Here is a 13,539-nt window from a genome sequence, read left to right as displayed (position 1 = left end):
GAGCCTCAGCCACTAGGGGTGGGGCCTTACAGATCTGCTAGCGGCACATTAGCACTTCCTCCGCGGCCACACCCTGCCCTGGGCTCCACAGGCAGCAAGCAGGAGCAGAGGAGCTGTGCTGAGGCCGAGTGAAGGCTGGCAGGACCAGAGTCACTAGGCGTGGGCAGCCCATGAGGTGCCTGCCTTATCCAGGAAAAGCTTACAGATCCTTATCAAGATAAAAGAAATAAACCGAGCCTAGAGGTCACCCTGGGTCTAGGCAACTACCCTAGCAAGAAGAGTCTGGGGCACCACCCTACTGGAGTTACCAACAGCCACTTTTACTTTCTAGGGTGCAGGGCTAAGGAAAGAAACAAGGAGGAGGCGCTCTTGGACTTTCCAACTTTCTTTGGGAGGCGCCACTCAGGATGTAGGCCTTGCACTAAATCTCAATCCCCGTTAAAACAGATCAAGTTTATTTATAAATACCTGTACAACCTGAGTGACAAGTCAGGACTTCACAAAAACAGAAAACAAGAGCATTCTTTCTAAAGGGAAGTTGCAGGCATCAGACTTTCTCTGCACCTCTCAGAAGCAAGACACAAACAGACCTACACATGTAGTGAGCTAGGCAGATGGACATTGGCCTTCTTGCTTTTTGGAAGTGAAAAAAATTAAACAGCCTTGGGTACCATACTCTTCAATACTAAAACCACACGGGGAGTGAAGGGGACCACTGGGGATGGTACCCCCGCCACCCAACAAATCCCTTGGCCCACCAGGAAGACCAGCTGGGGACAGGGCAGTGTCTGTTGAGTCCCTGCCCCAGCGAAACTGCATCCTGATCACCACACTGCTGTGCAGTGTGAGTCGATTGTGGGTCTTTGTGTTTGGTTTCCCTCCCGCTCTGTGCTTTGGCCTCTTAGAATGAAGGTTTCCATGGCTGTAGAGACAGTGGTAAAGTGTCTACACTGTGATGCAGTTTTAATAAAAATTTTATTACACAGCCATAATGTAATTGACACTTCTCCAAATCCAAATGATACTAAATACAGATCTACATGGTGGATCAGAATGACTCCAGCAAATTATATGGGTTCTATGATTTCATGTCTTTTGAAACCAGGTAGAAAAAAAGTCCGCGTTCGATGTGGTGGAAGAGGTCCCGGCAGCTCCGGGACTGCGGAGCCCAGGCAATGTTTAACAGTCTGTGATTCCACATTTACACACCGTCTATAAAGAGCTTCAGCCGATGGACTCTTCAAGTATATATGGTTTTAATGAGTCCATCACCACTCCTCTGCCCGGCCACCCCGTGCAGCTACCACACAGCCGTGCCACACTCACATTTACCAACTTTACCGTCACAATATGTCTTTAAAACCATCCATTGCCGCTTTTTTAAAAATAAAAAATGTAAACTAAATTAAAGCAACACTGAGGCTCTACTAAACCCAGAAGTGTTATCAAGTTCATTTTTATGTTTAAATACAACATAACTCCATGATTTCCCATGAACCCCCTTCCGTATACAAAAGTAGAATGAAGAAGTACAGAGCAGAGCGTCTGGAGTTCTCTCCCTCTTGTGGAAATCAGCAGCTCCCGCTGTTTCTCTAGCTCAGTTCCTGATATATACAGTCAGCTGTACTTTGTTCTGAAAAGATTTGTTAAATGCCACTTTTATTTACACTTGGAGCTTTACACCTGAGAATGATTATCGAGCAGTCAGCTTATCTCTTTGCAAACATTTCCTAACGACACACACACCTCTCTGCCGGCTTCCCCCAGCCGCACAACGTCCTCGCTCACCATATAGCTATGCAGACACACGAACGAACGGCACAGGCCGCTAACATTTGCAACCTAAATCTTTTTGTGTTTGCTCTCCACATTCGTGTTGAATTTCTCTTAAAAAACAAAAGAAAATGGTATTCTTGCCAAAACAGAATCACCAAGAAGAGACAGGCACACGCTCCATGTTCAGCAGAGAAGCTGCAGGCGGGACCCCCAGGATGGGGGTGCTTCTGCTGCTTCCCTGGGCTCCCTCCCACAGGCACGACACAGCCTGGGGCTTTGCTCTAGGGTGGGGGGTGGTGGGGGAGGAAGGTACAGCTACAGCAGTCAGGCCTGTTTAGTAAGAAGAATCACATTTAATGAGTTTCTTTCTTGCAGTTTCAGATGCTAAAGTACAGCTGAAAAAAATCTGAAACAGCTATAGACTCATGACAGACTGATACAAAGAGTACTGCATTTTTAAAAAATGATAAAAAAAACCACACACTTACATACACATATACACACGCACTCTCTCTCTCTCAAATTAGACCCCCCTCCCTCCCCACAAATGTACACTTTTTGGAAATTAAATTGGATTTGAAAACCCCTCTTCCAAAAAGACAGGAGGAGGAGCGCGATGAGGAGAGAGAAAGCGGGGCTGCAGGTGCCCAGTCCCCACTCCCTCGGCAAGGGCCAGGTGCAATGTTCAGTGGTTGGGTCTGGGGCAGCGTGGAGGAGACTGACCCACGCCACTGCTGTGGCCACCGGGGGCGCAGCAAGGATCCCAGCTCCGTGGTAATACTGAATGCGTGCAGAGTGGCCAATGAACTGTGCTGGTTAAAAAAAAGAAAGGCAAACACAAATCTAAAGACATGGAAAAGCCCACAAGAGCTCAGATCCACCCTGGGCGGGCCTGAAGTTGGTGGGAGATGGTGCAGACGGGGAGTCTATACAGCAAATGGTTTATATTACAGATGACTGGCAGTTCATGGAGTCTCTTCCCAGTTCTGCTACTGCTCCAGCCCGAAGAGGGCAGATCAGAGGGAAAGAGGTAAGCTGGGAACTGATGGGCATGCGGGGTCAGAAGCAGCAGGCTGGGCTCAAATCAGTCCCCGTCGCTTTTTGTAGTCTTCTAAGTTCAGAGATCTCCTTGGAGCCCCATCCTTGGCAGGCGGAGCCTTGGAGGTGATGGCCAAAGCCTTTGACTCTGGAAGAGAGGAGAAATTGCATGTGAAGGGCCCGAGAAGCGGCGCTGCACTCCTCGGGTCCTTGCTCACTACCCCTGTGCCCTCTCACAACACAGCTGTGGGCGGGCGCGCCTGGCCCCATCTCCTCCCTACTCTCGTCCTCAGCCATCGACACTGCCCCACCCCACGTACCTGAGCTGGGGACCTGGAGGTCGATCTTCACATCAAAATCGTGCACTTTGAACAAGTCTTCTGAGAGGTCACTGGCTGACTTAGAGTTCAGGTCTTTATCCTTCCCCTGACCCTGCAAGGACAGAAGAACAAGTCAGAGGTGCAGTAGGCAGTCATGGCCCAAGGCCTTGCTTGGGCTCACTGGATTTCCCCACTGAGGGACTTTCAAGGGGGGACAGAAGGGCCGGAGATAAAGAGCTTTTTTTTCCTGAAGCCTTTGCAGGCTTCAAAGTGAAGAAAGGGAAGGCTCATGTCTGTGACACGGAATATGAAGGGAAAACCGCACCACCCCCCTTTTGTCTTTTAGAGACAGAGTCCCGCTAGGCAGTTCAGGATGGCCTTGAGCTCACTTTGTAGCCCAGGCTGGCCTCAAATTCAAAGTGATTCTCCTGCCTCAGCCCCCCGAGTGCTGGGATTAGAGGTGTGCGCCATCACACTCAGTGAGGCTGCCCTCTGACCCAAGATCTCAGAACCCCTGGGACAGCTGGGCGCCACAGCAGACCTAAATTAGGTAGCGCCTGCTCCTCCCAAGCATCCTGCAGGGCAGGTGGGTGTAGTGTTGCTACGACCTCACACGTGAGGAAATCTGCCACAGAGGTGCAGAAGGCAGGCGCCAAGACACAGTGGCCCTAGGTGAGCAGTGGTGTTGGGCTTATAGTTCAGGCTGTCTGCTTAAAACTCAGAATTGCTGAGTACATTTGCAAGTAACTGGGATGGAGAAGGGACTACAGGTGGGATTCCACGAAGCCCCAACCAGGTGAGGGGCGTGTTCTGGGTTCTGGCCAGCGGCCCAGCTAGGAAGCCACGGACAGCCCTGCACTTGCCTTGCTCATTTCCTTGGGAGCATCTGGTAACACTCCAGAACCGTATTTTGCATTTAGCTGGGCCAGGATGGCAGCTTGAACAGCTGGGTCCCTGGACTGAGAGAGAAACATCAGTTATTTAGAGGCTGTCCAGCGTTCAGAGTCCCACCGCCAGACCGGTTCCTATCTACCACCACTAAGACCACAGGCTCGCGGTGCCCCTCAGCGGCCGCTCCTTGGAGCTTCCTCAGGCAGCAAAATGGGGCAAGAAAGGGTCAAAGCTAAGCCCAGCACAGACAGGCCCAAGGCTTAGCATCCATCTGAGAATCTGAAATCCTAAATGCTCCAGTTCCAAGAGCTTCTGTGTACTGATGGTGCTGTAAGTGGAAAACTCCACACTTGGCTCCATGTGACAGGCTGCAGTCCCACTAACACACGATACAAGTTACCTCCAGGTGATACGTATATCATATGTATGAAACATTAATGAATTCTGCTTTAGACTTGGGGCCCAGCCCTAAGGTATGTCATTATATATATGCAAATATCCCCAAATCCAAAAAACCCCAAACTCCACCTGATTCCAAGCTTTTTTGTGTCTTCTTGAGACAGGGTCTCACTATGCAGTTCAGTCTCACCTTGCACTCACTTTGTAGCCCAGGCTGGCCTCGATCTCACAACAATCCTCCTGCCTCAGCCTTCTGAGTGCTGGGATTACAGGCATGCGCCACCACACCCGGTGATTCCAAGCATTTTGGGTAAGGGCTACTCAACCTGTGTTAATGTCTGCTGCCCTGCAAGCCCACCCTGGAACAGAGGTGCTGGCCCTGGGCTTTTACGAGTCCATGCCTGTCCTTACCACCTACTTGCCCTACAGCAAGATAAAAAGGAAAGTATCTAGACCCAAGAGCTTGAGACAAGTAAATCCCAGCTAGCAGACATTATTTTTAACTTAGGTCTATTAGCCTCCTAATGGGATTCACTTTGTGTCCTAGAATCTGGGCCCCGCCTGCAGATGTCCTCCTCGGGTACTCACGTTGGAAACAATGGTTGGCTTGCACTGCCGCCGCGTAAAGGGGTCCATCTGTTGGTTTCTCATGTTGTGACTTTCAGCCTAAAACACAGAACATGTGTCAGGGAGCCTGCGAGCCTCCCCCTCCTCACTCATCCGAGTTCACGTGTGAACGACACCTCTGCAAGGGACTGAAAGATCAGCAGCCTTCTCGCATCCTTTCCTTTCACGGGCACTAGAGCAGACGGGAGCAAGAATCACAAATGAGAAACAGATGAAAGTAACTGTGTTGGGGACTCCAAGGGTGGACAACTGCTGCTTCCTGTCTCACGCTGGGAAGGGGTATAGCAGCACGTGTGCGTGCTAGGCACAGGTATTGCTCACCTACATGCACACGTTATCTGCATGACTGAAATGGAAACCTGGGCAACACATGGCCAACATTTCCTATCATTTCGTTTGTGTCTTTTCAGGGAGCCTGTGAAGCTTCCTTACTCACCACCAGGGCCTTCTCAGACTCCACGATGTTCCACTCCCGGTTCCGCTGGTTGATGTAGCTGTGAGGGAGGAGGAAGGGGAGTGAGCAGTGGGCTGTGAGAAGAGGAAGGAGCCACCGGGCCCTGACCAGACGTGCAGAGCCCGAGCACAAACTGGGCGCCTGGCCACCAACGGGCCCTCACCATGGCTGAGGGGAGGCCCGAGCAGGAGAGGCTGGGACACACACCTGATGGCAGATATGTTCTTGGTCCGCTGGCGGTCCAGGGCCTCTGCACGTTCCTCCAGCTCGTTGAGCTGGTCTTGGATTTGCTTGGCCTTGTCCTGATCTCCCAGGTCCTCGGCCATGGCCTGCACAGAGAGGGGTGAGCTCCCGCCACAACTGGCTCTGCATCGCAGATTCCCTCACTCCAGCACCGCAAGGCACCGCATGTGATGAACACAACCAGAGGGACGGACAGTGCAGAGTGCTTCAGAAAGGTCTAACTCTTCACAGGAGTGACATCCTCCCGCATAGTCATTGGGTTCTGGGCACTGCACTCTGCAACATCAACCTTAGAACCTGGCACATGGCTAAACTAGGCTTGCCTCATTTGGATGTGAGGAACAGAAAACTACCTAGTACAGTATCATTTGTTCAGATCTAGTGCCGGATACTAGCGCAGGTATGTGTATCTTAATTAATTAATTAATTAATTTCCTGTTTTGAAACTCTCACTAGGCTGGCCTCAAACTCGTGATCCTCCTGCCTCAGCCTCCCTAGTGATAGGATTGTATGTGTGTGGCACCACATCTGGCTCCCGGGTCTATCTTATTACATGAAACTAAAGTGACTGGAGAGTCAAGCAGAATGGAACAAACAAGACCAATTTCAACACAAAGAAAAATGACCAAGGAGTGCCACCTAGGTGGCAAGAATGGACTGTTGCTTATAAGCCAGCCAAGATTTTTCTCCCAATCCTGCCAACCACAAACTCCACAGAGACTGGTTTTGCTGGGAGGATCTCAAATTCAATCCCAATCTGGGCAGTTCAGCAAATGAGTAAGCCCTGGCTCTAAATTAAAATTATTTATTTATTTATTTAGATTCTTCTCCGGTACCAGGAATCGAACTCACGACCTTGCACTTGCCAGGCAGGTACTGTGCCACTGAGCTAAATCCCCAGCCCTCTAAATTAAAATTAACTAAAAAGAGATGGAGTTATATCTTAGCACAAAAGCCCCCTGCTCACTCCCCAGTACCAGACAGAAAATAATGACAAACTTGATTTCCTCTTACAGGATGGGCAGAGAAGGGGCACAAGGCCTCCTTACCTTTTCCTTCAGCAGCTGCGTTTTCTTCATAGCATAGTTGGGTGGAGCTTTTCTGAACCTTTCTTTCTCTTTTACGATCTGTACCGGAGAGGAGATACCAGCAGTGAGGTATTCCTAACTACTGCTGTAGACAGGCTGAGCAACCCCACTTTGCAGGCAAGCAGCTAATTAAGCAAGGACTGTTCTTCCAGCAGCACTGTCATGAGAGTGAGTAAGCTCATTCTGAGGACTACTATGCTGCTTCCAAGGTCCAAGTGGTTCTTCTGGGACAGTCTGAAGAGACGTGCACCATGAACAGAAGCAGCTTGGAGGCCTGGTACTGTAAGGCTAGCCACCATCCAAGAGGATGAAGATCAGAGGATTGTGCACAGTGCTTTGGAGAAAGAATGCTCTACAAGGATGAAGCCTAGCAGAATGCACATTCCATAGACTCAGGTCTACGTGGTTCCATCTGTAGACAGACTGTACAGAGAAACCCCTAACTCCAGTAAGGCAGCACCCTAAGCGTTCCCTTGCCTTCACCTACCTAAAAATGTCAGATAAAGGGAAAGAAAGAAAATCATGGCCTCTGTACTCCCATGAATGTGATAAAGCTCCAGGCTCAGGGGTACCAGGTTTCTTACCTCTTCAATGTCCTGATCATTGAATTTATAATTAAGAGCTTCTTTAATAGATAATTCCTTTTTGTTGATTTCATCGAGAGTGGGCAGCTGCATGCCAGCAGAGAACATCTGGATGGAAACATGGCAGGAGGGCATTAGTAAGAGACATGGGAGAGCGTCAGTCTCCATGCACACCTACTGGGAGTCTCGCCACTTACCGCTTCTTTCCACTTCATGAACTCACTCTCAGTGAATTCCTGGTTGGAGACAAACTCTAGGCGGAACACTCGTTGGTCACTGCCATGCCTACACAGATGAGAGACAGCATCTCCAAGAACGTGCGTGCACACCATCGAGGCAAGCCTACCAGCTTGTGTGCTGCGCCTGCAGCCCTTCATCCTGCTGGCCTTTGAAATATTCTCAAAAGACTACAGAACATTTCCAGTGCTGAAGCACCAGCTAACATCAGTGGAAGTGGAAGCCTTGGGAGTATGAACCAGACAGAGAGCACAGAAACCCCTTAGGCGGTTTTACTGGGCAGCTAAGATTTGAGATCACAAAGCTTGCAACAGAAACCAAGTGGACTTGGCCAGTCAACCCACATCAGGAATATGTGTATTAGGAGTTTTCCAAATGACAAGCAAACTCTTTTCCCGAAAGGAAGAACCCTGCTTTCTGCTGACCACTGCACCGGCAAAATGCAAGGACCCAGGGCCATTCTCTGAAGGACAGGTTTTGTCATGGCCACTCCCTAGCCTGACTCCCTTTTTCCTGTTGGCTTATTTTTGCAACATAAACCTGGGGCTTTTGTTCTGAGCTATATCCCCAGCCCTTTTTATTTTTATTTTGAGATGGGGACTTCCTAAATTGCTATGATGTGCAGGCAGGGACTGCTTGGGGAGGGAGCTAAGGCTGCCCCGGGAGCACCTCTTACCGTAGCTGCAGTCCTTTGTTTGTTCTGGTGCCACCCAGCTGGTAAACTTTGGCAGTTTCTACAACACCTGTGATCTCGGCGACCTAGGAGAAAGCAGAGAATTGGTCAAAAGCAGACTCCTTCAGTGCTTTCCACACCTTTCCGGCGTTGGCCCCACTACCTGGATACACACAAGTGACCTGTGCTGAGAGGAGCCGCAGCTGCCAGGGGTTTTGGGCCCAGTCTCAGGGAGAGACTTCTCAGGGAGATGCAAGGGGCAGCAAGTCTCAAGCCAGGGCGCGAAAGCTGCAGGAGCAGAGGGTTAGCTTGCTGGGCCCTGCCAGAGACTTTCCTCTAACTAATCCCACCTAACTCCAAGAAAAACTCAGGGCTTCCAGGTCTTTTTTCTTTTGAGTCTGGGTCTCACTATGATGCCCAAGCTGGTCTTGAACTCCTGGGCTCAACACACTCTCTTACTTCAGCCTCCCACGTACCTGGGACCACAAGTACCTGCGACTGTGCCTGTCTCTAGGGGGTCAATTTTTTTGGGGGGGGTTGTTGTGCTAGGGATTGAACCCAAGGCCTATCACTGAGATCTAACTCCATCCCATAGTCCTACGCAGAGACCAGATATTATTAACCAAGCGTGAAGACCATGGAGCCCAGTTTCTGTTGCCCAGCTTTCTGGGATGTGGCATAGCTATTAGTTACCATGCAAGGAGATAAATACATTAAAATCATACAACCTAGAACAAAACAAACCAACAGAATCAAAGAGCTATATCCTAGCCCGCCACCATTGAAGCAGCACTGGAACCTACAACATAACCTGTATAAGGTTGGAACTGTAGGGCTGGGGATATAGCTCAGTGGCACAGCGCCAGCCTGGCAAGCATGAGGTCGTGAGTTCAATTCCCAGTTCCAAAGAAAAAAAAGGTTGGCACTGTTTTATTTATTTTTAATTTTTTGATACTGGAGACTGAAGCCAGGGTCTTTGCATTCAACTACATCCCCAGCCCACCTTCCCCATTTAAATTTTGAGACAGGGTCTTGCTAAGTTGCTAAATTTCCACACTGGGCTTGAACCTGTGATCCTTCTGCCTCAGCCTCCCAGAAGCACTACCACACCTGGCTATTTTCTCTTAACATCCCTGGCCTACAAGTCACTAGGTACATAAAAGGGAATTATTTTTATGCATTTATTTTTCAATTGAATAAAGCTAGATTATGTAACTCTCAATAAATAATTCATAAATGTCTCCCTTCTCCATTTTATACTGGAGGAGGAACAGAAAAAATGATCTCAAATGCAAAAACCCACCCTTCTCTCGGCTGCAAGTGTTCTTCCCAGCAGCAGGTCATGAATGATCCCTGATCCCCATAGTTTGTACTGTTCGAGAGCAGCTCGAGTGGAAATCTACTTTACAGTCTGCTGGCGCTGGGATCATGTCTCTTCCCAAGGCCCAGGGCTTAAAGGTTTAGTCCCTTGCTTGGCACTACAGGGAGGTGGACACATGAGAAGGTGTGGGGACCTGGTGCGAGGCTATCAGGCATGCTGGGTGGGGTGGGTGTGCCCTAGTCTCTTGCTTTGTCTCACTCATGTCCTGGCCAAGGTGTGCGTGCCTCTGCTCCGCTGAGGTGGCTGCCCTCCCTCAGACCTGAGCCAATGGGTCTGCCCAAGTACAGGCTGGAGTCTCCAAAGCTTCCCACCAGGGTAAACCTTTCCTTTTTTTTTTTTTTTGTCTTTTTTTGGAGACAGGGTCTCACTATGCAGTTCAGGCTGGCCGCAAGTTCATTTTGTAGCCCAGGCTGGCCTTGAACTTGCAATGATTCTCCTGCCTCAGCCTCCCAAGTGCTGGGATTACAGGCATGCACCACCACGCCTGGCAACCTTTCCTTTTGATGAAGTTATTCTCTTTAGTATTTAGTAAGGAAGGTGACTAACACAAAAATGGTGGCAGAAAAGTGACTTATTTGTTCTGCAGCTCCTACATCCAGCAGAGAATCATTATAACATGGACAAAGTCCAGACAGAAAAATTCCTACCCGGTAAACTGGTTTACTGTTGTGGTTTCCAATGCCAATCCGAACGAAACATCCTGTGACAGTTTTAGCAAAGAAAGGCATGTGACACCAGCGTTCCAGCTTATGCCGTGATAATCGCACCCGGTTCAGTTCTTCAGGCAAGGAGACTGGCTGTGATTTGGGAGGGAGCTCTTCTTTCCTGCAGGGACAGAGGGCCGGGGAAGTGTTCATCATAAACACAGAACAAGATAGATATGTAACATCCAATTTTTACACCCTAACTAGTAGGAGAATCAAAGCGCCAGAAGAGCGCTGTGATCAAACCCTGCTCCTGGCCAGAGAAGACTGACGGAGGGTGGCGGAAGCCACGCCCCTGCTGGGCGCAGGTGAAAGGAACGAATGGGCTGCTGCGTGGAGAGCTCAGCCCAGCAACTCAGGACACTGCACTGAGACGGAGCTCCTGCAAGTGCACTAAGCATCCCCTCAGGGCCCAGCGGCCCGTCTCCCTGCACAGCTTACTCTTCCTCCTCATCAGACGAAGACGTTCGGGATGAGCGGTCTGACTTCTCACTGGACTTGTCGTCCTCTTCCTCCTCCTCATCGTCTGAGTAGACCTCACTGGTTTTTAATGGCTGTTTTTTGGCAAGGAGCTCAGCTAGGAAGAAAGGGGAAACAGGTACATAGGTGCTCTCAACAAGAAACTAAATCTTTTTTTTTCCTTGACACATCTCACTATGTAGCCCAAGCCGGCCTCACACACATAATCCTCCTGCCTCAGCCTCCCAAGTGCAGGGATAACAGGCAGCACCATCACGTACAGCTCATCTTTCATCTTTGAAAAGAAACTGAAACAGGGCAGAGGACTCTAAATGACAGCTCCACCTCTTTGGAGTGGCCTGTGATGATGTACACTACAGCAAGTCACACAGTTACAATCCTCTAGCCCTGCTGAACAGGAAGCCTCGAAGGGCATAACTAAGTGGGCAGAAAGACTCGCAACACTGCTGACAGTTTGTCTTTACTGCACTCAAAATGCTTGAAGATGGGCAGGAGAGGGGGAAAATCATGATTATCTTCAGAGAGTTTCTGAGAAAACCTTGATTTAGAATTTGCAACGCTATCTGTAGTAAGAGTGAAAACAACCCAAATGTCCACAAACAGGGGAATGGCTGTTACACCCAGTGAAGTCCTACGCACATAAAAAGGGAATGAGACATGACCCCACATTCTGAGTCATAGTGTTCTTTTCTTTTCTGGCCTTAGGTGTCCTAGGCAAGGAGCTACATCCCTGGCCCCAGAAAAGAAACAGACGAATTGTAAACACTTCAGGTGTGCTGTTCCTAGTGTTATCATCTCAACTATTCAACTGTTCAGCTCTGCTGCTGTGCCATGAAAGCAGCCCTGGGCTATAGGTAAATAAACGAACACTCGCATCTTCTCTTGGAGTGGGGACTAAACCCAGGACCCTGTTCGTGTTAGGCAAATTTCCCACCACTGAGCTACTTCCTCAGTCATTATTTAATTTACAGAAACAGTCTTCAGAGCTACATTCTAACAATTAGAAGCAAGCTCCAGGGCACATAGCTAGGTGAAAACAGCAAAAAGAAAAACATGCAGTATGCCACTACTGATCTCAGGAGGAAATCTGTGTTCTTCTGTTTATAAAACAAAACAGAAGAAAAGAAAACAAGCCAGGCCTGGTGGGAACACCTGTAATCCCAGCACTCAGGAGGCTGAGGCAAGAGAATCACAAATTTGAGCCCAGCCTGGGCAACTGCCTCAAGATAAAAACTGGGGAAAAAAAAAAAAAAAAAAGTGGCTGGAGATGTAGCTTAGCATGAAGGCCCTGGGTTCAATCCGTGAAAACAAACTTAACTGCCAAAACAAAAAGCCCCAGCCCTCTCAAAACAAAGAGCAATATATAAAAAATGTTTACACAATTGGTCACTATGGGAGGGAGCAAGATATAAAACAGGAATAGATGCTAAACTTCTCTAAAAAACCTGGTGCAGCGCTGGGGATATAGCTCAGCAGCACAGAACCTGCCTGGCAAGCTCGAGGTCCTGAGTTCAATTCCCAGTACAAAAAAAAAAAAAAATCAGCTAAATACACCTGGTATAATACTGTGAAATAAACAGTCTGCCAAAGAAATGTATATACACGTCAGCAGTTCACCACACTGATAAATGTCTAGAAGGTAATGGCCACCACCGTGAGCACCTCTTATAATGGGAGAGGCCACAGGTAACTTGTTTTTTTGGGTTTTTTTGGTCTTTTTGAGACAAGGTCTCACTATACAGTTCAGGCTGGCCTTGAGCTCACTATGTAGCCCAGGCTGGTCTTGAACTTGCAATGATTCTCCTGCCTCAGCCTCTCAAGTGCTGGGACTACAGAGATACGCCACCATGCCCAGCAATAACTTGTATTAATCTCATGATGTCTCAGTAAGTTTAGTATTAAAATACTTCTACAAATTTTTCTTTTCCTGATGTAAACAATTTTTTGCTGGACTCTGTATATTAGGTGTTTATCCCCTTTCCTAAAACTCTTGGAATCTTCAAAGTGACAGTGTCTTTTGTGCACTGAGAAGACTGGTGGTCAGAAGCCCCCAGATGGGGCCGGGGATGTAGCTCAGCAGCATAAGTACCTGCCTGACAAGCGTAAGGTTGTGAGTTTGATTCCCGGTACCAAAGAAAAGAAGCTCCTAGATGGCTTCAGGACAAGAAATACCGTAGTTGTGGGGAAACCAAGGCAGGGCTAGGGAGGCAAGGAAGCTCTGTGTCCCTCCCCAACGCCTGCCCTCTGCATCTCCTCAGCTGTACTCTGTAATACAACAGTAGACACGAGTGTCACCCTGACTCCTGTGGACCATACTCACAAACTCACTCACCCCATGGGGTGGTGTGAGCCGCTGGTCAGAGGCACAGATGGAACAAGCTCGTGCCCACATCCGCAGTGAGGGTGGAGAGGCAGCTATGAGGGAGTGTCTACAACCTTGCTGCTTCCAGTAGACAGGGTCAGAGCAGACTTAAATTAGAGTGCACCCAGGTGGTGTCTGTTATACAGTTAATTCCTGTTGGTGGAAGAAATCCACACACTTTTGGGGTCACAGAAGTGTTGTGCTGATTAATATTAAGAATACATGAGAAACTGAGTTTATGTTTGGCTTTTCCTCTGTATCCACAGACCTTGTTTAGTAGAT

General features: G+C 48.8%; 1 protein-coding gene across 2 annotated transcripts in view; it reads right to left on the bottom strand.

The window, feature by feature from the left end:
• Nucleotides 1-956: 956 nt before the first annotated feature.
• Rtf1 (RTF1 homolog, Paf1/RNA polymerase II complex component) overlaps nt 957-13,539 on the bottom strand; it is a 56,364-nt gene continuing 43,781 nt past the window's right edge. For both annotated transcript variants that reach the window (XM_013512486.1, XM_005381285.2), the window contains 12 exons: nt 10,857-10,992; nt 10,359-10,536; nt 8,334-8,416; nt 7,618-7,705; nt 7,421-7,528; nt 6,798-6,875; nt 5,713-5,834; nt 5,488-5,545; nt 5,013-5,090; nt 3,998-4,093; nt 3,135-3,246; nt 957-2,962 (listed from right to left, as the gene is read on the bottom strand). In XM_013512486.1, the coding sequence (XP_013367940.1) occupies nt 2,856-2,962; nt 3,135-3,246; nt 3,998-4,093; nt 5,013-5,090; nt 5,488-5,545; nt 5,713-5,834; nt 6,798-6,875; nt 7,421-7,528; nt 7,618-7,705; nt 8,334-8,416; nt 10,359-10,536; nt 10,857-10,992 (1,244 nt within the window). In that variant the 3' untranslated portion in view covers nt 957-2,855. The remainder of the gene's footprint in view (nt 2,963-3,134; nt 3,247-3,997; nt 4,094-5,012; nt 5,091-5,487; nt 5,546-5,712; nt 5,835-6,797; nt 6,876-7,420; nt 7,529-7,617; nt 7,706-8,333; nt 8,417-10,358; nt 10,537-10,856; nt 10,993-13,539) is intronic.

This window comes from Chinchilla lanigera, unplaced genomic scaffold (genome assembly GCF_000276665.1).
Source record: "Chinchilla lanigera isolate Chin_1 unplaced genomic scaffold, ChiLan1.0 scaffold00015, whole genome shotgun sequence".
Classification (NCBI taxonomy): domain Eukaryota; kingdom Metazoa; phylum Chordata; class Mammalia; order Rodentia; family Chinchillidae; genus Chinchilla; species Chinchilla lanigera.
Note: the sequence above shows the minus strand (reverse complement) of the source record. Positions and strands in the feature narration are given on the sequence as shown.